Below are 22,435 nucleotides of genomic sequence, written 5' to 3'. Positions count from 1 at the left end.
TTAGATTTTGTGTTGCTTTCTTGATAGGAAGACTAACAGAAGGTTCTATCTGTGTATAGCAGACCGAGGTAATGATCGGAGTGCTATATTTATTTATTTATTGCATTTGTAGCCCACATTTTCCCACCTATTTGCAGGCTCAATGTGGCTTACATAGTACCGTGATGGCGATCGCCAATTCCGGTATGACAAATACAGAGTGATATTGTGGTAAAGTTCAAGTGTGACAGACAGATTATTAAAAAACTAATTGCCCTTGTACATTCCTCTGCTGAAGCAGCTCTGAGCGAATGCCTGTCCCCTGCAGGGAGAACAATCAGACATTACCAAGAAGGCGGCAGAGACCCAATGGACCTCATTATCCACTTGGCTGCCTGAGAACCTGGGTTCGATTCCCACTGCAGCTCCTTGTGACTCTGGTTAAGTCACTTACATAAGTACATAAGTACATAAGTAATGCCACACTGGGAAAAGACCAAGGGTCCATCGAGCCCAGCATCCTGTCCACGACAGCAGCCAATCCAGGCCAAGAGTACCTGGCGAGCTTCCCAAATGTACAAACATTCTATACATGTTATTCCTGGAATTGTGGATTTTTCCTAAGTCCATTTAGTAGTGATTTATGGACTTGTCCTTTAGGAAACCGTCTAACCCCTTTTTAAACTCTGCTAAGCTAACCGCCTTCACCACGTTTTCCGGCAACGAATTCCAGAGTTTAATTATGCGTTGGGTGAAGAAAATTTTTCTCCGATTTGTTTTAAATGTACTACACTGTAGTTTCATCGCATGCCCCCTAGTCCTAGTATTTTTGGAAAGCGTGAACAGATGCTTCACATTCACCTGTTCCACTCCACTCATTATTTTATATACCTCTATCATGTCTCCCCTCAGCCGTCTCTTCTCCAAGCTGAAAAGCCCTAGCCTCCTTAGTCTTTCTTCATAGGGAAGTCGTCCCATCCCCGCTATCATTTTAGTCGCCCTTCGCTGCACCTTTTCCAATTCCACTATATCTTTCTTGTGATGTGGCGACCAGAATTGAACACAATACTCAAGGTGCGGTCGCACCATGGATAACAACGGCATTATAACATCCTCACACCTGTTATCCATACCTTTCCTAATAATACCCAACATTCTATTCGCTTTCCGAGTCGCAGCAGCACACTGAGCAGAAGGTTTCAGTGTATTATCGACGACGACACCCAGATCCCTTTCTTGGTCCGTAACTCCTAATATGGAACCTTGCATGACGTAGCTATAATTTGGGTTCTTTTTTCCCACATGCATCACCTTGCACTTGCTCACATTAAACGTCATCTGCCATTTAGCCGCCCAGTCTCCCAGTCTCGTAAGGTCGTTCTGTAATTTTTCACAATCCTGTCGCGAGTTAACGACTTTGAATAACTTTGTGTCATCAGCAAATTTAATTACCTCGCTAGTTACTCTCATCTCTAAATCATTTATAAATATATTAAAAAGCAGCGGTCCTAGCACATGTGGCAGTTAAATGAGTGTCCTCATATGATTTAATGCAGATAAATGAGTGAGCTTGTATTATTCAGTGCAGTAAGTTTGTAATTTATAGGTGTTTTTTATGGCTTATATTAGTAAAAAAGGCCCGTTTCTGACACAAATGAAACGGGCGCTAGCAAGGTTTTCCTCGGACTGTGTATGTTTCAGAGAGTGTGTGTGAGAGTGACTGTGAGAGAGAGAGAGAGAGAGTGTGTGAATGTGCGAGTGTGTGTGTGTGACAGAGAGAGAGAGTGAGTCTGGGTGCATGTGTGTCTGTGAGAGAGAGTGTGTGTGTGAGAATGAGAGTGTGTGCAAGTGCGTATGTGAGACACAGTGTGAGACAGAGAGAGAGAGTGTGTTTCACACAGATACAGTGTGTGCGAGAGAGAGAGTGTGTGTGAGACACAGACTCTCTGTGAGACTGAGTGTATGAGACCAAGAGAGTGTGTGAGTGACTGTGACACATAGAGAGCGAATGTGATACAGTGTGAGACAGAGTGTGTGAGAGACAGTGTGTAAGAGTGAGAGAGAGAAAGAAAGACATTGACTGTGAGAGAGAGAGAGAGAGTGTGTGTGACAGATACCTCCTCCCCCTCTCTGGTGTCAGGCCCCCCTCCCTCCCTCTCTCTGGTGTCAACCCCCCCCCCCCCTCCCTCTCTCTCTGGTGTCTGAGCGTTACTGTGCAGGACACTGAGCTCTGGCTGTGCTTCAAGGAACTGACCAATCCTATTTAATAGAATGCACCTCCAACATTCTGAAGCCGAGAAACCTCGTGTGGTTGGTCACTTCTGCTTGTGACGAACCCGGAAGTACGTGATGTCAATTCAGGAGATGGATACAGAGAGCAGGAATGCCTCAGCCATGCAGTCAGCTTCAGAATGTTGGAGGTGTGTTTTATTATACAGGATATGTTTTCCTTTGTAACCCGCTTAGATCTAGTGACTAGTGTGGGATATAAGCTTGATAAATAAATAAGTGCTTCTACCAATCAAACTGCCAAATGGCACTGCACAAGGATCCCCTTTTACTTTGCTTCCTCATGCCAATTCTTTTTTATTTTTTAACGTGTCTGTCGCTGGGATCCCTTAAATGGGTACTCAAAGGCCACCTTCCAGAACCAGTGCAAGGGACCAAGGCACAGGCAGCCAAAGCCCCCCTTGAATGAAAGGGGGGAAGGGACAGGGACACACACCCATGAGCAGCACCCCCAGGCTAATGGAGCGGCACACCGGTCCTAACGTCTTCCTCAACTGGAGCTATCGAAAGCAATATATTAAAAAAGATACTCTTAACTCCATCCCCCACAAAAGAAGGGATCCCACAATACTACCTGACCAGAACCAAGTTGCACAGGATCTCTCATCTACCACCTGCTAGAAACTGAGAAAATACTGGCTGGCAGAGGACTGCACAGGATACTTAGGGTGATAAGCCTGTAGTTCTCAGTCTCCACCTGCTGGCAGGACATAATATATGCAGGTATCTGGACTGATCAGGAGGAATGATGAAGAATCCATGTTTAACAGTTTTATGAACTCTGGAGTGTGTAAGAACCATAATCTTCCAGGGAAGGGTCTTATGTGGGTAATTAGGGTTTCAATGGAAAGGGAAGAGTAAGGCTTGAGGGCTTGAGCCAGATAGTAGGGTAATAAAAAGGAAACTTTACTATGTACTAAATAGTTTTGGATAGGTGAATTACAATTATTGTTGATTTTATATTGAGATGGAAAAAAAATTAATGTTTCTTGACAGAAATGTTGTTATAGTTTTGCCTTCTGGGGTAATAAATTGAACCAAAAAGTGTGAAATATCTACCCCACCCAATGCATCAAAAAACCTTCTGCCCATCCTTGCAGTCATATATGCAACCCACACCTCAGACTTCTACCTTCTGGGACCCTGTCCTCACATGACCCATGCATTGCACAGTTCTCCTGCCCTTTACGTCCCTGCCCTCACAGACTATTTCTGCCCACCTACTCTCATGTTGCGAGGTTTTCTCCGCAGTATTCCTATAGCAACCTACTAAAAGAAGGAAAAGAGTTCTTGCATACCATCCTTTAATGTCCATCTGATATCTCCTGTTCTTTTACTCACTGCATGAAGGTTCCCATCTAGTGTAGAGATGAAGAGCAGAGTCTCCGTCACTGTGTGCTCAGCACCACACTGAAAAACAGCATGTGAATCTTTACTGCTCAATGCCAACTGGGACAGGCAGCTAGCCACAGAACCACAAACAATCCTCAGTTCATAACAGCCACAGAAACAAGAATAGCTCAGCCTACGTTAACAAAAGAGCCATAAGCTAGCTTAGCTCATGGAATAGGGTCATGAATAGAAAACTCCTAGGACAGCCATCAATGGTGAAACCCAAGAACCAAAGCAGTACGCACAAATAACCCTTGCTCGGAGAGTCACGCTTGTCAGCAGTTCTTCTGGACTTATTCCTCCCCCACCCCCACCCCAATAGAGGAATATCTCCAGCTGGGGTAGTTTTGTGCACACCATGACAGTAATTAACCTTACTCCTACCCAGAATATATGGTATGCGACCTCAGCCTTTCAATTTTACTGCTGGTGCACATCTTGATACGTGTCATGCCTCAAAGAGTGCTTCCTTCTAGAGGTCAACCAAATTTCAGTTTTGGTTGGTTTTGGCACCGAAGCTGGACCACAATCCAGGTTCAGGTTTCGGCCAATAATGCCTGTGAATTTTCAGCTGAAACCAGAAACTCACTCCTCCCTCCCCATCCCACCCCCCTACCCTCCACCCCTTGGCCTAACCTAGGAGGCCTGGTGGTCTATTGGCATCTTCGACGGCAAGAGTGAACCCCACTTGTCCCTGCCCCCGGTCGCTGCTCCATTGTAATGGCTGCCATGGGCAGTCCCGGCAGCCATTTTGCAATGCTGATTCTAATTGCAAAATGGATGCTGGGACTTCCCACATAAGTCTCACGAGGCTGCCATGGGAAGTCTCAACAGCCATTGCGATGGAGCAGCGGCAAAGGGCAGGAATGTGTGGGGTTTGCTCCTGTCCCCAATAACGTTACTAAACCATCAGGTCTTCCCTAAGGTAGGCCTGGGGAGGAGTTTCATGGTTTTGGTTTCTGCCGAAACCGAGCACCAATTTCAGTCACAGATTCGGTTTTAGAAGAAACCTAAGACACTGGGTTTGGTTGGCCTCTACTTCCTTCTGCAATTCATAAGTTATCATCTGTATAGGCAGCTTATCAATATGTGCTTGGAAGTTCTTTTATCAGGCCAGTGTCATCCAAAACAATGGTCTCCTTCTATATCTTTCTGTCACATGTTCTTGGTCTTTGATTGCAATTCTTGGTACATGAAGATCTTCTGTCTCTTCACAAGGTAAAATAATCACTCAGCACTGACACTTCCATTATTAATGTTATTCTTGCGTTTCTCTCCCTTACCATTATGTCCAGTTTTCTTCACAATTTTCTAACCGTCACCATGCATGAGACATATTACCTTATTTACCTTCATACTTCAACACTTCCCCCCGTCTACTAAGCCACGTGGCAATGCCGACACAGTCCAATGGTCGGCATTAGCATGTGGCTTAGTAACCAAGGGGGTTTGTGTGTGTTTTGTTCTGTTGATGCTGTTAAGCAGGTCTGGCGCCTTTGATACTCTCTCTCTCTATAGAATCTATTTTTATGAGCTCCAGTCCTCCTCCAGCTCTCAGGATATATAATCTCAGCATAAATTGATTCTTATACAGTTAATGTGGATGTGGAGAAGTTTTCTTGTTTGTTCATCTGGTTTTTCGGGATATTTAAAAGCCCAGTCTACAAGTCCAAAGCTGTACAAGAGTACAGGAATTGTAAGCCGATTGATAGCTTATACAGTATTGTGTGATACATCAATTTTAATCTCCTATAATATTTCTCACTGATCTTTTTTCTCAGTAATTTATGGTGGACTGTTGCTTCTTCCTCTATTCATACATGTTTATATACACTTCCCTGTTTTATTGGGGGGGGGGGGGGGGGGGGGGATTAATAGCACAGTTATAGAGAATTTCAGCTTCCTCAATTTTTATCTCAATTAAGATTGTTTTAGCACATTTGTCCAAACCAAAAATTAAATAAATATAAAATCTATTCATTGCACACCGCAATAGCGCACTCAAAATTGCACTTATCTTAAACAGGAGTACATCTCCACTGCAAAATCAGTGTCCAAATCAACACGATGCAGTATCCCAACAGGTGGTTGTATCTTTAGTGCCAAAACGTATCTATTACCCACAGACCTGAAAACAATTGAGGAAATAACTAACTTTCGCAAATCTCTGAAGACATATTTCTTCAACAAGGCCTTCAAAGAGAACCCATAACCCTAACAAGCCACCTCACCGATCCTTCCAGCTATGACAATCCACCCTCTAAACTTACCTACCCTATCACTTCCTTCTTCTTCCCCTTACTTAATCTTTACACATCACTAATTGTATCCGATATCCTGGAATGACAGCATCATAACCAAACTATGTAAGTCACATTGAGCCTGCAAATAGGTGGGAAAATGTGGGATACAAATGCAATAAATAAATAAATAAACAGATCATAACTCTGCCAGCTTTCATGGTGTTCTCATTTTCAGTTGTAACACTATCAGCCACAACCCTACTCTCTGCAAACATCCGGCTAGATCTCTCTGCCCTATTCTCAGGAGCTCTGCTCTCACCTGGGCAGTGTCCTCTTTCAGACTTCTCATAAATCTGATAAACGTACAGTCTCTTAAAAGTAAATAAACATTAATTCACAATCTGCCTTCCTTTCATCAGCTTGATCTGCTACCAAGGATTAAATCATAGATGAACGAGAGGGAGTCTTGCTACCAACACCAGCCTGTCCTAATAAATTCTCTTATTTCATTGCCAATCATGATGTTAGGTTTCATATTAGGAGTCACCACCGGGGAAAAAGTCCTAGGGGCCCTGTTTACTAAGACGCACTGGCGTTTTTAGTTGCACGCTAATGCTAAGAGACACACATATATATTCCTATGGGTGTCCATAGTGTCAGCTCATGCTAAAAACGTTAGTGCGCCTACAGCCCAGCTTAGTAAAAAGGGTCCTAGGTGTCATCATGGACAATATGATTTACTCCAGCAGCCAAGAAAACAGAGAATATTAGCAATTATTAGAAAAGGAAAGGAGAATAAAACTGAGAATGTTATAATGCCTTTGTATCGCTCCACAGTGTGACCACACTTCAAATATTGTGTGTAATTCTGGTCACTACATCTAAAAAAAAGTAAATAAATAACAATATGGAATTAGAAAAGGTACAGAGAAGGGTGACCAAAATGTTCAAGGGGATGAAATGACTCGTATGAGGGAAGGCTAAAGAAGTTCTGGAGAAGAGGCAGCTAAGGGGAAAATATAGCAGACATGTCCTGAGTGGAGTAGAAAGGGTAATCGTAAGTCAACTATTTAGTCTTTCAAAAAGTAAAAAGACTAAGGGACACGTCATTAAGTTATATCTGGTAAAATATAAATAGGAGCACTACTACTACTACTACTACTACTATTTAACATTTCTAAAGCGCTACTAGGGTTACGCAGCGCTGTACAGTTATCAAAGAAGGACAGTCCCTGCTCAAAGGAGCTTACAATCTAATGGACAGTATGTGCGGACAGACAAATTGGGAGAAGATACTTTTTTTCTCTCAATGCCAGGATGAGATAGAAGCAGTTAGTGTAGCTGGGTTTTAAATAAGGTTTGGATAGATTCCACCCTACACTGCCTTGGGTGAATCTCTTCATAAAAGTGGTTAATAAATCCCAATAAACAAATACATCGTTATTACGGTAGACATGGGAAAAGTCACTGCTTATCTCTGGGATTGGTAGCATGAAATCTCACTTAGAGAATGACACGGTGACAATGTTTGTCCCCATCCCTGCCACGTCCCCGTGGGTTCTGTCTCTGTCCCTGCCATCTCTGCTCCATCCACATGGGCTTTGTCCTCATTTGCAGAAGCTTCAAACAGTTATGATTTTATATTTAAATCATTTTATTCAAGTATAAAAAGGAACAATATGCTGTGCAACTATTGTGTATAAATTACAAATAGAAAACAATAATAACAGTGAGCAGCTGTAATAACCCTCCTCACCACTACCCTCTACCCTTCCAACCCCAACAACAGATGATTTCTACTACCCCAAGGAATCCTAATCCGTCCCTGTTAAATGTCCAGGGGTACAAAATACAACCCGTTCTGTATGCCCTAGAGGGGAGAAATATGCCCTATGTAACACTTATGATTTTTTTAATCTGTGGCTGAATAAGAAGTCATCAACAGTCTCAGGATTCAGTCTAGCTCTCCTATCTTCCACAGACTTTCCTGCAGTAGAAGATGTGCTGGTAGCAGGATGTACAGGATCCCCCATGCAAATTTTGCTAGTTGTGGCCAGCATGTTTGCTTGTTTTTCCAAAAAATCTATATAATGTCTGCATCAATCAAACATAAATAGATAACAGTCCAGTTCATTAACAGGCATCAAAGTAGAAAGTGACATGGGGACAAAGTTTGTCCCCGTCCTCGTAGGCTCTGTCCCTGTCCCCATGGGATCTGTCCCTGCAAGCTCTGCGGTTACTGTGGGTCCCCTTCCCCATGTCATTCTCTTATCTCACTACTTTTTGGGATTCTGTCAGGTACTTGTGAACTGGATTGGCCACTATTAAAAGAGGATACAGGGCTGGATGGATCATTGGTCTCACCCAGTATGGCTAGTCTTACGATCTTTTGTCTAAAGACCCTAATCCATGTGCTAGTAAGCTCCTGCAGTGAGACCTCTTTATAATGCAAACACTTTAACAACATTTCTCTCCTCTTCAGTACTGGTTACCAGTTTCCAAGAGAAGAGAGGAAAGGAGGAACCAAACAAGGTCAAGTCTACAAAGGAAGAATCACATGCAAAGACTTGAGAGAGAGGAGAAGGAAGTACCACACATGATCTGCTTCCCCTCACCTTTTCCTTGTTGTAAGATGGAACATTAACTAGTGCAGGCTGGGAAATCAGAAACGAAATGTTTGGTCTTCATGAGCAGAGTGACCTGTAAAGTGAGAAAGGAACTTTCTTTGTGTTCTGACCTGTACAATAAGGGGGAGGGGTATTGCCTGCCAAGCAGGATTAAACCCTCTAAAATCACGTTTCACACTTGCATTACCACTTTTGCTGCCAAACTGCTGCTAATGTTGGAAACATTTACTTGTTTTCTGGTTGTTGGCGGCACAAGAGAATAAATGCAGCAATTTGTTATCGTACTTCCTGAACACATTATGCCAACACCTCTCCGCCACTGTTTAAACAAGACTTGGAAGGCACCACCTATGCAAATATTTCTTTAGCAAGCAGCAGTGCCACACCCGAGGCACATCAGGTTGTTCTGCAAGGGAGGGGGGCCGTAATAAGTGCCAAAAGAAAACCTGAGGCTGCTCCTTTCTTACTGGAAGACTGGAATGAACTATCTGGGCATCAGCGTTTCAGTTCCCTGGTGAGCCAGCAAACAGGAAATCCCAGAAGCTGCCTGGCACTAGTGGAAAGGACGCCATGTACATAAGTACATAAGTAGTGCCATACTGGGAAAGACCAAAGGTCCATCTAGCCCAGCATCCTGTCACCGACAGTGGCCAATCCAGGTCAAGGGCACCTGGCACGCTCCCCAAACGTAAAAACATTCCAGACAAGTTATACCTAAAAATGCGGAATTTTTCCAAGTCCATTTAATAGCGGTCTATGGACTTGTCCTTTAGGAATCTATCTAACCCCAATGTGGCCGCGCAGGCTTCTGCTTCTGTGAGTCTGACGTCCTGCACGTACGTGCAGGACGTCAGACTCACAGAAACAGAAGCCTACGCAGCCTTCTACATGGAATGTTGCTAGTGGAATAGCAACATTCCATGTAGAATCTCCAATAGTAGCAACATTAGTACATAAGTACATAAGTACATAAGTAGTGCCATACTGGGAAAGACCAAAGGTCCATCTAGCCCAGCATCCTGTCACCGACAGTGGCCAATCCAGGTCAAGGGCACCTGGCACGCTCCCCAAACGTAAAAACATTCCAGACAAGTTATACCTAAAAATGCGGAATTTTTCCAAGTCCATTTAATAGCGGTCTATGGACTTGTCCTTTAGGAATCTATCTAACCCCTTTTTAAACTCCGTCAAGCTAACCGCCCGTACCACGTTCTCCGGCAACGAATTCCAGAGTCTAATTACACGTTGGGTGAAGAAAAATTTTCTCCGATTCGTTTTAAATTTACCACACTGTAGCTTCAACTCATGCCCTCTAGTCCTAGTATTTTTGGATAGCGTGAACAGTCGCTTCACATCCACCCGATCCATTCCACTCATTATTTTATACACTTCTATCATATCTCCCCTCAGCCGTCTCTTCTCCAAGCTGAAAAGCCCTAGCCTTCTCAGCCTCTCTTCATAGGAAAGTCGTCCCATCCCCACTATCATTTTCGTCGCCCTTCGCTGTACCTTTTCCAATTCTGTGCCTCCAGGGGAAAGAAATCATCCCATGAAAGCAAAGTCTACAGGAAAACCGACAGAGGTCCTAAGACACCTCCATTCCTTTCAAGGAAAGTATAGCAAACTCGATTTGTTTTCATTTCTTCGGGACCATACCCTGGCTCCCATTTCTATTCAAACAGAATACAGTGCAATCCGCTTAAGAGCAAGGGTCTGGGACCAAAGAAATACATGCAGTTAACCGGAGCGTGCACTTAACCGTTGTGACCCAAAGAAGCTTGACATCTGATAAACATATGTACAGAACTGTTTATTATTATGCGTACAGTATACAGTCTCCGTTAACTGACATTAGGCTTACTTGAAGTAATCAGTTATAGTCCTCTGTACACTCTTGGGTCTGTGAGTTCCATAGACTACGTCTGCCAGACGGTAAAAACTGTCATAGCACTGACATCCAATGGCCTCCAGATAGGCCCGCACAGTGTTGAGACTCTCCAGCGCTCTTGCAAAAGTGACAGGAGGAGGTTGTTGAATTTCGTCAGCATGTGCCTTGCTGCTCATTTCATCATCTGTTTCATCATCAGCCGTTGTTGCCTGCGTGTAGGTGCATATCTCCACATCAGTAATGTTATCAGCTGTTTGTAGATCGTAATCAACAGCTATGTAGCGATGAAACTCCTCTTCAGTAACACCGGCTGGGATGTCAATAACCTGTTCATCTGACACGTTTGCAACAGCTGCATCTGTTTCGTCCCTCTCCACATCCTTAACAAAGCTTGCCTGCTTGTAGCAGTTCACAATGGTTGCCTGTGTAACGTGATTCCAGGCTTCTTTCTGCATATGTAGGGAATCAAACAGCACGTTTATCCTTGCCAGTCTGGTCATCCATAACACTCATCAGATGACGTAGCACAAGAACCCAATAATGCTTGAAATTGGCTATTATGCCCTGATCCATAGGCTGGATCAGAGAGGTAGTGTTTGGTGGCAGGAAGACCACCTTGACGTTAGACAGCCTGCCATCATCCCTGTGTGCAGCACAATTATCACAAAGCAACAAAATCTGACGCTTTTGTGCCCGCATTCTAGTGTCTATTTCTTTAGCCACTGCTTCCAAATTTCCCCAGTCATCTATGAATTTGCATTAGCCTCGTATGACACAGGAAGTCGCTTAACTTTCTTGAAGCAATGGGGCTGTTTGTTCTTTCCAATGACGAGGGGTTCCAACTTCTCACTCCCATCCATATTGCAGCAAAGGAGGATCATCAGTCGGTCCTTCGACGTTTTACCTCCAGTAGTTTCGGCATGTTTGAATGCAAGCATTCCATCAGGAATCGCTCGCCAGTAGAGAAAGTTTTCGTCAGCATTGAAAATGTCACGAGGTGCAAACTCGTTCAAGATGGTAGGAAGAACTGAAACAACCCAATTTTCAGCACCAAAGTCATCAGCGTCTTGTTTCTCACCATGCTGTTTCTTGAATTTTATGTTGTTCTTCTCCTTCCATCTTTCCAACCATCCAACAGTGGCTTTGAATTCAGTTAGTCCAAGACATTCACTAGCTGGTTAGCTTTCTCCATAAGCAGTGGACTGCTCCTGACTCGAGAAAACCACCGAAGAAGAGCATCTTCTACCTCCTCAGCTTTTCCCGCCCATTTTCATTTCTGTTGTGGATTTGTATTGTTTTGCCAGTCTTCCAGAAGCTGGTCTTTCTGCTTCAAGACATGTGAAATTTGACTGGGATTGACACCATATTCTTTAGCAATAGATGCTTGACTGTTTGTTTTCTAACTTTTTTAAGAACTTCTATTCGTTCAGCCAGTGTTAAAGTCTTACATTTCCGCTGCGACGACGACCCCAGTGTACATTCTAACAACATTCTTTCACTTATTCTGCCTGTGGCAGCTAAAGGGGTGGTACATTTGAAATCTCGTTGGTTGTCACAGGCCAATCAGCTTCCATATTCCGTGTGCGCACTTATGCGGAGTCTTCCCTGCAAAGAAGCTGTCTTAAATCATGCATATAAGCGAATCTTGCACTTATCAGTGGTGTGCTAAACCGAAGTTTGTCCCCATAGTAACTGATGGCAGCAAAAACGGGACCGAAGTACGGCATGAAGTTAAACAGAGCATGCGCTTATCTGACATGCATTTAAATGGAGTGCACTGTATTAGGCATCACTCCATGGTCACCACAACTCAAAGATATGGCAGAATTAGAAAAGGTACAGCCAACATGATTAAGGGGATAGAACAAATGTCATACAAGGACAATCTAAAGAGGTTAAGCTGTCTCTTGGTAAAGAGACAGCTGAGGCAGTAGCATAGCCAGACTTCTAATTCCGGGTGGGCCTGAGCCCAAATGTTTCTCTACACCCCCGTCCCCTCAGTGCCCCCCAATTCAAAATTTAACTATCTTAGCTGGCAGACATCCCAAAGCCCCGCCAGCTGAAGTCCTCCTCTGATGGCCAAAACGCGTACCATGCAAAAGCCACGCATGCGCAAAAACAGAGTATATCAAATTCACAAACCGTAATCCCCCCCCCCCCCCAATAAGCATGTGCAATGTAAGGCGTGTGGCATGCCAGCAGCAGCCCAAGGACATTGCTGCCGACTGCTGAGCTTGGTAGGAATTCTGGCTGCCAGAAGAAGAGGTCTTCAGATAGCAGGGCTTGGGGATCCCTGGACAACCACAGCAAAGGTGGCCAGAGCCCAAAGTGTGTCCCCCTGTGGCTATACCACTGGACCAAGAGGAGAAGGGACAGAGGTCTATAAAAACACGAGCGCAGACTGCAATGCTGCATCCAGCAAGAAGTTGGATCCTTGATTACTGAGTTTACTCAGTAATACTTTGTCATGCCTATTTTGAAGGTATTTTTGCAACCAGATTGCTGTTGTTTAACATAGGGGTTTGGTTGGCAGGGGGGGGAGGATTTATTACCCACACAATCTAAAAGTACTTGGCAGTGAACAAGCTGACATACATAATAAAATCCCGAAAACAAAAATATACATCACATATGTTCAACGTCTGAGTACAGAAAATATATTCATCAAACTAGACCTGTGCAATTCTCCATTCCAACGACCTCACTGCCCTTAATCGTTCCGATTACTCTCAAGCTAACCTCCAAAGGCCTGTTGAAATAGGTACGTTTTCAAATCTCGTTTGAAGTCTGCACAGTTTTGTAATGCTCTTATTACTGGTGGCAATTCATTAGGACCCACGATTTCTATATTCAAGTTTAATAATTTTAAAAGATGGAATTTGCAGCAAATTGGAATTAGCTGTTTCAATATTCGCAATAATGTAGCAATGATGGGGGAAACCAAGTTATTTACCACTTTGAACACGAAGAACAACATTTTCAATCTAATTCTCTGTTCTTTTGGAAGACAGTGCAATTCTTTTAATATTGGCGTGATATGACAAAACCGTGAAAAACCTAGGACACTACTTGCAGCTGCATTTTGAACAATTTATAAGGCTTTTAATGATTTCTTATTCAGTCCTATCAATAAACCATTACAATAATCAAAGCACTGCATCACTAAACTTTGATCAATCAATCTAGAATTGGAAGGACTAAGGAGATCCCAATAGTCTCTTCTCACCATTTTCTGTTAGAACAAATACCTACCTAATAATTGTGGCTTCATAGATAAAGAATCAAAGCGAAACCTTAGGTTCAAATTTAAATTAATAATAGGGACTGTTAGATCTGCAATCACAAAATCTCTAGGTACATCCTCATACGAATAATTAGTCAGCAAAAGTATTTGTATTTAAATGATTACCAGGTAACCACTAACTCACTGCATTTAAACAAAGTCTTAACACTGAAAACGCAATCCCCCATGGATTTATCAACATCAATCAGAAATGAAATATCATCAGCAAACGATCTAAATTTCACACCTAGACAATTCAACAATCTACAAAGGGTTTGTAGGAATATGTTGAACGTCATCGCTGATAAGGAGGACCCTTGGGGAACTTCTGAAATGCAATTCAACTACAGAGAATTTAACCTGATCTCTTAAAACAATAAAATTTTCCCTGATAGGAATGATGAAAACCATATTAACACCAACTCACTCAAACCTATGGATTTTATTGGGTCAAATGCTGTAGAAATATTCAAATTCACTAACAAAAATGGTTTACCTTTATCAAAACCCTCCTTAACTCTATCAACAACTGAAATCTGCATTGTCTCTGTACCACAGAGTGAATGGAAACCAAATTGACGTCTGTTATAAAATGTAGACCAATACACAAATATAAAAACAAAGAAATAATTTATTCAAACCAAGATAAAAGCAGTACCCGACGTGGCCACGTTTCGCCCTCAGGCTGCGTCAGGGGTAAAACTACAAATAAAAACATAAAAATAGTGATAACATCATCTCAAGTTATGTACACACACACACACACATATATATATATATATATAAAGTCATAACAGCAAATGATAAAATAAAATACAATAAATGCATTACACATTCAAAAGTAAAATGGAGGAGGAGATAAGACAAGATACTTTCCAAATATATAAAAGTGCACATGTAGCAAGTAGACTGTTGCCTTTTTTGTTTTTCTTCTTTTGAAAACCAAATTGATACATATCTAAAATATTCTGATGTTCCAGAAAATCTAATAATTGCTCATAAACTAGCTTTTCAACAAGTGTTGCAAGAAAAGACAATGACGATATTAGCCTATAGTTAGCCACCATGTTTGGATCTAAAGAAGAATTCTTCAACAATAGCAACAACTGCAATTTTTAACGAATTGGATGAACAACCCAATTGAAACAAAAGAGTAATATTAGTAAACACTTTATCAACCATTTGTATATTTGTATACTTTGTTGTTAATTTGCCTCTGGATGATCATTTGTTTTTTTTTTCATCTGTGCAGTTTATAAAATAATTAAAAAATGCTATATATATATATATATATATATATATATATATATATATATGTGAAGAGCACAGTGGAGTACTTAAGTGTTACCATAATGTGACAGATCGAAGGTCCATCAAGCCCAGCATCCTGTTTCCAACTAGCTAAACCCAGCCTGCACATGACAGAGGGCTGTTGCTAACAACCAAAAAGCTCTCAGTTTTATAAAGTAGTGGAAACTCAAAAGAAAAAAACCTTTCTTCCCGAGGGAAATATTTTGAAACCTAATACAATCAGTGGTCCTAAGCCATACAGACTACTGCAACGGAATCTATGCGGGATGTAAAGAACAACTCGCAAAAAAACTCCAGACTGCCCAAAACACAGCTGCCAGGCTGATATTTGGTAAAACACGCTTCAAAAGTGCCAAACCTCTCCGAGAAAAGCTACACTGGCTCCCAATCAAAGAACGAATCATCTTCAAAATCTGCACCTTGGTCCACAAAATTATCTATGGTGTAGTCCCAGGATACATGACCGACCTCATAGATCTACCAACCAGAAACAGAATTGGATCATCACGATCATACCTAAACCTACATTACCCAAATTGCAAAGGACTGAAACACAAAACAACTTATGCATCCAGCTTCTCCTACCTAAGCGCACAACTATGGAATGGACTCCCAAAAGCTGTGAAAACAATCCATGACCATCTAAACTTCAGGAAATCACTAAAAACCACCCTCTTCAAAACGGCTTACCTCACCGATGCAACGTAATTCCCCACACCCAGCAACAAAACATAACCGATGATCGTACTGGATAATATACAGTCTTCATCCCTTCCATCATCACAGTGCCTCATACACACCTACCTCACTTTGACCACAATATAACCTGTGTTTGTTATCAACCGACTGGCGAATGCCTTTACGGTACTATGTAAGCCACATTGAGCCTGCAAATAGGTGGGAAAATGTGAGGTACAAATGTAACAAATAAATAAATCCTTGAGGTAGATCATACAAGCAAACAGCCTGGACCTGGAAACACCGAGGTGTTTCTGATAGTTCTGGCTGTATACAAGGAAAGTAAAACTAGAAGTCCCGGGATCCAGCATGTTCCAAGTCATACTGCAGTCTGTGCTCTCCATTGTAAATGAAAATCTCTGTCCTACACAGGTCACAGTCTTTGAACAATGAACTAATTCCAGGTCTAGAGACCCCTGGCTGCTTCTAATACAATAGAAGCTTTTGCAAAATGTGCTTTGTTTGCATGGACAGAAAATAATTACAATTTTATTTATGCTTTTATCCCACAATTTTCGAAAAACGAGTTTTGGTTCAATGTGGCTTATATTTAACAGTTGTTAGAGATTACATCAATTCAATTACATTTACAAAGTTGTAGGATGCTGTGTTTTATAGAGGATGGCAAGATAACTATTAGTGAACTTCTTGAGAAGATATGTCTTAGTTCTTTTCTTAAATGAAAAGATGTTACAGTGTTGTGTATTGTTGTATATAAACAAAAATTCAGACTCATGGTAAGTAAGTCATTACGGAGATTTTTCTAGTAGGCAGAAGTCAGCATCCAAGAAAAAGTTCTAGGTGCCATTGTAGTCAATACACTGAAATCTTCTGCCTAGTGTGTGGCAGCAGCCAAAAAAGCAAACAGGATGCAAGGAACTATTAGGAATGGGATGGTAAGTGAAACGAAGAATATTATAATGCCTCTGTATCGCTCCATGGTACGACATTCAGTTCTGGTTGCCGTATCTCATAAAAGAAATAGCAGAATTAGAAAAGGTTCAAAGAAGAATGACCAAAATGATAAAGGGGATGAAATTTCTCTCATATGAAGAAAGGCTAAAGAGGTTAGGGCTTTTCAGCTTGGAAAAGAGACGGCTAAGGGGGGATATGATTGATGTCCACAAAATCCTGAGTGGTGTAGAACGAATAGAAGTGAATCGATTTTTTACTCTTTCAAAAAGTATAAAGACCAGGGGACACTCAATGAAGTTACATGGAAATGCTTTTAGAATAAATAGGCCATATATTAATTCACTCAAGAATAGTTAAGCTACGGAACTTGTTCTTGTTGCTGGAGGATGTGATAACAGTGGTTAGCGTATCTGGGTTTAAAAAAGGTTTGGAGAAGCTCCTGGAGGAAAAGTCCATAGTCTGCAATTGAGACAGACATGGGGAAGCCACTGCTTTCCCCGGGATCGGTAGCATGGAATGTTTCTACTATTTGTGTTTCAGCCAGTACTTGTGACTTGGATTGACCACTGTTGTATGCAGGATACTGGGCAAGATGGACCATTGGTCTGAGCCAGTATGGCTATTCTTATGTTCCTATGTACATTCTAATCCTTAGTACTTACATCCACCTTTTGGCTGTATTTATTGTATCACAAACACGGCAAGCATTAGAAATTAGGGATGCTAATTGTGTTTGCAGGATACACAGTCACTTTTCCTGGCAACTGCTAAAAGGATTCTGTATATTTATGTTTAATGCTAACTTGTTATACTGCTTTTCCTATACAGAAGAGTTTACATAAAAATCAACAAGTCATCAGAAAAGAACAATATATAACTTCAAAGTTAAGTAGGGAAGTAGATAGGAAATGAAGAGAACCAAGAGGAGTGGAGGGGGGAGGGGGATAGTAACATAGGTAATTTACAAAGCATCTCCCTTATGCATGTGGGGGTAACAGGGTGAGCCTCATACCCACATGGGGGGGGGGAAGCATTTATCTTACTGATGGAGGGGTTAACTAGGCATATCCCTAACTCAAAGTGGAGAGTGAAAGAATGGGGTGTATCTTTTGCATTGAGGGGTGTAATAGGGGGCATCTCCTAGCTGGAAGGATGGGGCAGGGAGAAAACAGAGGACATGTATGACTCATGATGGGGGTAAAGGGACGCAGGTAACAGGATCCATCTCTCATCCTGAATGGTGTGACAGGGTAGGGGGCCAGGGGGGCACGCATCTTGTTTTGTGGTAGGGGGGTTATCAATAGAAATCAACCAAAATAAAACATGGAAAAGAAAATAAGATGATACCTTTTTTATTGGACATAACTTAATACATTTCTTGATTAGCTTTCGAAGGTTGCCCTTCTTCCTCAGATCGGAAATAAGCAAATGTGCTGGCTGACAGTGTTTATAAGTGAAAACATTCAAGCATTACTATGACAGTCTGACAGGGTGGGAGGAGGGGGGTGGGTAGGAAGTATGCATGGGGACATCAAAGCATATCATTGATATTCTAACAGGATGGGTGTGATAGGGGGGGAAATTAACAGAATGCCTGTCTTGTTTTGGGAGGGTGTGGGTGGGGGGGGGGGGGGGAGGGTGGAAGACACAGGTCTTGCTGGGGGGGGGGGGGGAATTAATGTGATGCATCTCTTGTCCTGAGAAGATATAACAGGGTGGGTGGGGTTGAGACGGGTCTTGCTGGGGGGGGGGGGTTAATTGGATGCATCTCTTGTCCTGACAAGATATAAGGGGGGGGGGGATTAGTGAAATGCATCTGTTGTCTGGGGAGGGGGTAGCAATGACCAGTTCGCCCCTTACCTGCAGCAGCAGCAGGAAGCCGATGTGCAACACAGTCGCTCTCCCCAGAACTGGCAGCGCTGCCGCCTCGGGCCACATCCTGATTCCGGCCTCAGCTCCGACTTCTCGGCTGCTGTCACCATCGCTACCTGCACACTTCCGCCTCAGCCGGATCTGCTGCTGCGCCTGCGCCGTCCGTGCCAATCAGAGACCAGGTGCTGTGCAATTGGCCAATGGCAGCGAGCCCGGAAATGCGCGCGTGTTGTGAGACGCCACGTGGAAGATCCCTGCTGTTCGCTCCGAGCAGGCGCAGGCTGTGGCTCCCTCTGGACTGTCCAGGAGGAGGAGGCGCGTGAGTCGCTTTAGACTCCCTCGCGCTCTTCGTTAGCAGGACGGTAACTGTGAAAGTCCTGCAAACCTGCTCTGTCCTAATGCGGGCCGGGGGAGGGTAGAGCTGATGGAGACTAAGCTGAGCAGGACTTTCAAAAGGAGAGGTCCAAACACCTAGATAGAGAAACCAATGGGGGGGAGGAGGGAGGGAGGAAACACCCTGGTGAAGAGGAGTAGAACAGTTAGGAATCTTTTAATAGACCCGACACAGGGCCGTGTTTCGGCGTTTCTATGCCTGCGACGGGGGTCCATTGTACTGGAGTCCTCTTGCACAAAACAACAAATGTGTAGTAGTTCTTAAAGCAATACTGCAAAAATGCAATCACAGAATTTAACCGTGGTTTTGCTGAAAATCACCGTGTTTGAAACCACGCTTACATTTTCTGATTGTGTTTTTCTGCTGTTTAGTTATTGGGAATTTATTTATCACCTTTATGAAGAGATTCACCCAAGGCGGTGTACAGCAGGTACAGTTTAACGTAAGACTTACAATTTTGTTAACTGCATCACAATAGTAAAATAACCAAGAAATAAACATAAACACAATAAATGAGGTAAACTTTGAAAACAAAGTACATTGAAACCTAATAATAAGTGAAACAGTATAAAAAATACACACAATAACAGTACTAGAATTCAAACACCAGAGATATAATACAATGTTAGCATATTAGGCATACATATAATAGGCATGCATTAGAAATGCTAAATAGTAGTAGTAGTAATATTAAACTAACAGAGATATGATGCTAAAGACTTTATATAATACGGCTTACCGTATAGCTATTCTTTTAAGAATAGTGACACTTTTGTGTTTTCCGCAAGAGAAATCTTGACTGCCCCAACTTGACATATCGTCCTTTAGATTGTAAGCTCCTTCGAGCAGGGACTGTCCTTCTTTGTTAAACTGGTCAGCGCTGGGTAAACCTAGTAGCGCTCTAGAAATGTTAAGTAGTAGTAGAACTCACTACAATTGAACCCTGATGCAGGTGTAAAAACGCTGAAACATAGCCCATGTTGGGTCTATGTAATAAACAGTGACATAGCTACGGGGACTGGGGCCCCTAGTTAGGCTGGTGGGGGTCCCCAACCCCAGCCAGCTGAAGCGTTTGTCCCGCGCTGGTCTTGCTGTATTGCCTACACTGCTCGTCAGGCACGCTGTGCACACTCGTTTTAGTGAAACTGAGCATGCGCGACTGAGGTTAGGGCTCTTCAGCTTGGAAAAGGGACAGATGAGGGGGAGATATGATTGATGTCTACAAAATCCTGAATGGTGTAGAACGAGAAGTGAATCAATTTTTACTCGTTACAAAAGTACAAAGACTAGGGGACACTCGAGAAAGTTACATGGAAATACTTTTAAAACAAGTAGGGGAAATATTTTTTTTCATTCAACGAATAGTTAAGCTCTGGAACTCTTTTCCGAAGGATGTGGTAACAGCGGTTAGTGTATCTGGGTTTAAAAAGGGTTTGGACAAATTCCTGGAGGAAAAGTCAATAGTGTGCTATTGAGACAGACATGGGAAGCAACTGCTTGCCCTGGGATTTGTAAAGCTTTCTGAAATACACACCACCAACTGGCTCACCTTTTATTGACATGTTTATTCACACCTTTAAAGAAATAAAGCAAACCGGTGAGCAAGACTTCCCTTGGCTTAATCCATATTTGTCTGCGTTCCATTCTTTTGCCTGGCGTTGACATCAAGCTTACTTATCTGTAAGTAAACCATTTCTGGTACAGGTAGATCTTCTTGCGGAAAAACCGAAGCACCAATTATCCCTGTTTATACTTTCCTTTTCTCCCCTCTCCAGTAGCTGTCTAAGGTTTTCTCTCCTCATCCTTTTCCTCTGCTTAATTTTATTTATTAGGATTTATTTACTGCCCTTTTGAAGGAATTCACTCAAGGCGGTGTACAGTATGTTCTCTTTTCCTTCGCACTCACACAAAACTGGCTCCCTCCACATTTCCCACATCTCTTTATTCAGTTACCCTTCCTTGCCCTTGGCCGTGGTTCTTTTACACATATCCTCCATCATCTCTTTGCCATTCTGCAAAGCTCCCTACACATCACCAAGTGTGGCTTTCTTTCTGTGGCTCCTTACTATCTTGTTTCCCCTCCCATCCCCACCTCTCTCTTACCTGGTTCTTATTTAACACAAGAACAACAGAATCTCTCTGGAGACGGTGCCTTCAAAAGGATATAAACAAGATAGAGATGATACTGAGGGTGGCTATAAAACTGGTGACCACAAAGCATATGGGGGATAGAATTTGTAAAATTTGCTCTTCGTCATAACCTATGTGGGCTGTACTAATTCTTTAGTAAAGAAATTACAGACTGTTCAAAATCTAGCTATAAGGGTGATATATTTATTGAAAGTGGATGATTCAGTCAAACCATATTTCTACTGAATTCATTGGTTACCTGTTATGGCAAGGGTCCATTTTAAGCTATGTCCTTTACTTTTTCAATCTCTGTACAACATTGCACCCTCTTCTTTGGCTAGTTTTGTCCTACTTTTGGAAAGGTAACAAATCAGGGTCCATCTGTAAATAAGTTCTTCAGACAGTTATCTTTGTCTTATCAGGCTCCTTCTGTTTGGAATACTCTTCCTTCTTTAGTGCTCTTAAGGACAGAATTGGAGCTTTTGAAAGTAACTGAGCTTGTTTTATGATATGTAAATTTGTTGTCCACACCAGTACATTGTTCTGGTATTCTTTGGCTGTAAGCCACAGTGAACTGTAAAGGGGTTTTTGTGGAATAGAAGACTGACTTGTAATGTTAATATACATTAAGAGTGCTTGAGACTGAAGAAAATTGGATCTAGAAAATATTCCTAACGAACTATACGAATGGTCACACAATGGCCTAACCACTGTAATACAGAATCAAAGTGGAAGAGTGATGGAGTGCGGAACAACACTACCACAGAGCAATACTAGAACCTATCTCCACTAGCTGTAGAAGATGAAGCACCCCTCCCCCATCAAACCAGTGCTAGGAAACTAAAGCTAAAACACACATTATATACAGTACTGTATGTTCTATATAACAAAACATATGGAATTATAATACATGGCCATAGGCGCCCGGTATAAGAGGCTTGGACAGGCTAAGCCTCCCCTGAGTGCTCTGAGAGGTTTAAATTGTTGATTTGCCTCCATGCTCACAGCAGGAGCTGCAGTGAAAGCCCTCTAGCCTTGTGTAACCAATTGTAGAAATTGGTTTATGGTTTGTTTACCTTACTGCTGGGAGGGGAGAGGGTTGGCTGGGTTGCCAGGGAGATATTTAAGGAGGATGACTTCCTGACCTGCACTGAGAACAGATAGCAGCAGAATCAGACAACAAAGGTAGAAAAGATCATTTTATTTTAATTATAGTGTTTGGAATATGTCCACTGAGAATCATGTGCTCAACATTAAAAGTTTATATTTATTTACTTATTTATGGCATTTTATCCCACATTAAACATGAATTAGGGTGTTTTGTGGCTCTACATGAGAATTGTGATGATATGATCCCTTGTTTCATATTGTTGA

At 42.3% G+C, this 22,435-nt stretch overlaps 1 protein-coding gene across 5 annotated transcripts in view; it reads right to left on the bottom strand.

Moving 5' to 3' along the window:
• Nucleotides 1-18,666, bottom strand: part of ERN2 (endoplasmic reticulum to nucleus signaling 2) — a 74,653-nt gene extending 55,987 nt beyond the window's left edge. For 2 of the 5 annotated variants that reach the window (XM_030211324.1, XM_030211325.1), the window contains exons 1-2: nt 18,526-18,666; nt 3,567-3,678 (exon numbers count right to left, since the gene is read on the bottom strand). In XM_030211324.1, coding sequence (XP_030067184.1) covers nt 3,567-3,678; nt 18,526-18,603 — 190 coding nt within the window. In that variant the 5' untranslated portion in view covers nt 18,604-18,666. Of the gene's footprint in view, nt 1-3,566; nt 3,679-18,525 lie in introns of those variants that run through there. The other 3 variants (XM_030211326.1, XM_030211328.1, XM_030211327.1) reach the window with 3 other exon arrangements.
• Nucleotides 18,667-22,435: the final 3,769 nt, after the last annotated feature.

The sequence above is a fragment of the Microcaecilia unicolor genome, chromosome 8 (assembly GCF_901765095.1).
Source record: "Microcaecilia unicolor chromosome 8, aMicUni1.1, whole genome shotgun sequence".
Taxonomy (NCBI): Eukaryota; Metazoa; Chordata; class Amphibia; order Gymnophiona; family Siphonopidae; genus Microcaecilia; species Microcaecilia unicolor.
This window is presented reverse-complemented; position numbering and strand designations above follow the sequence as displayed.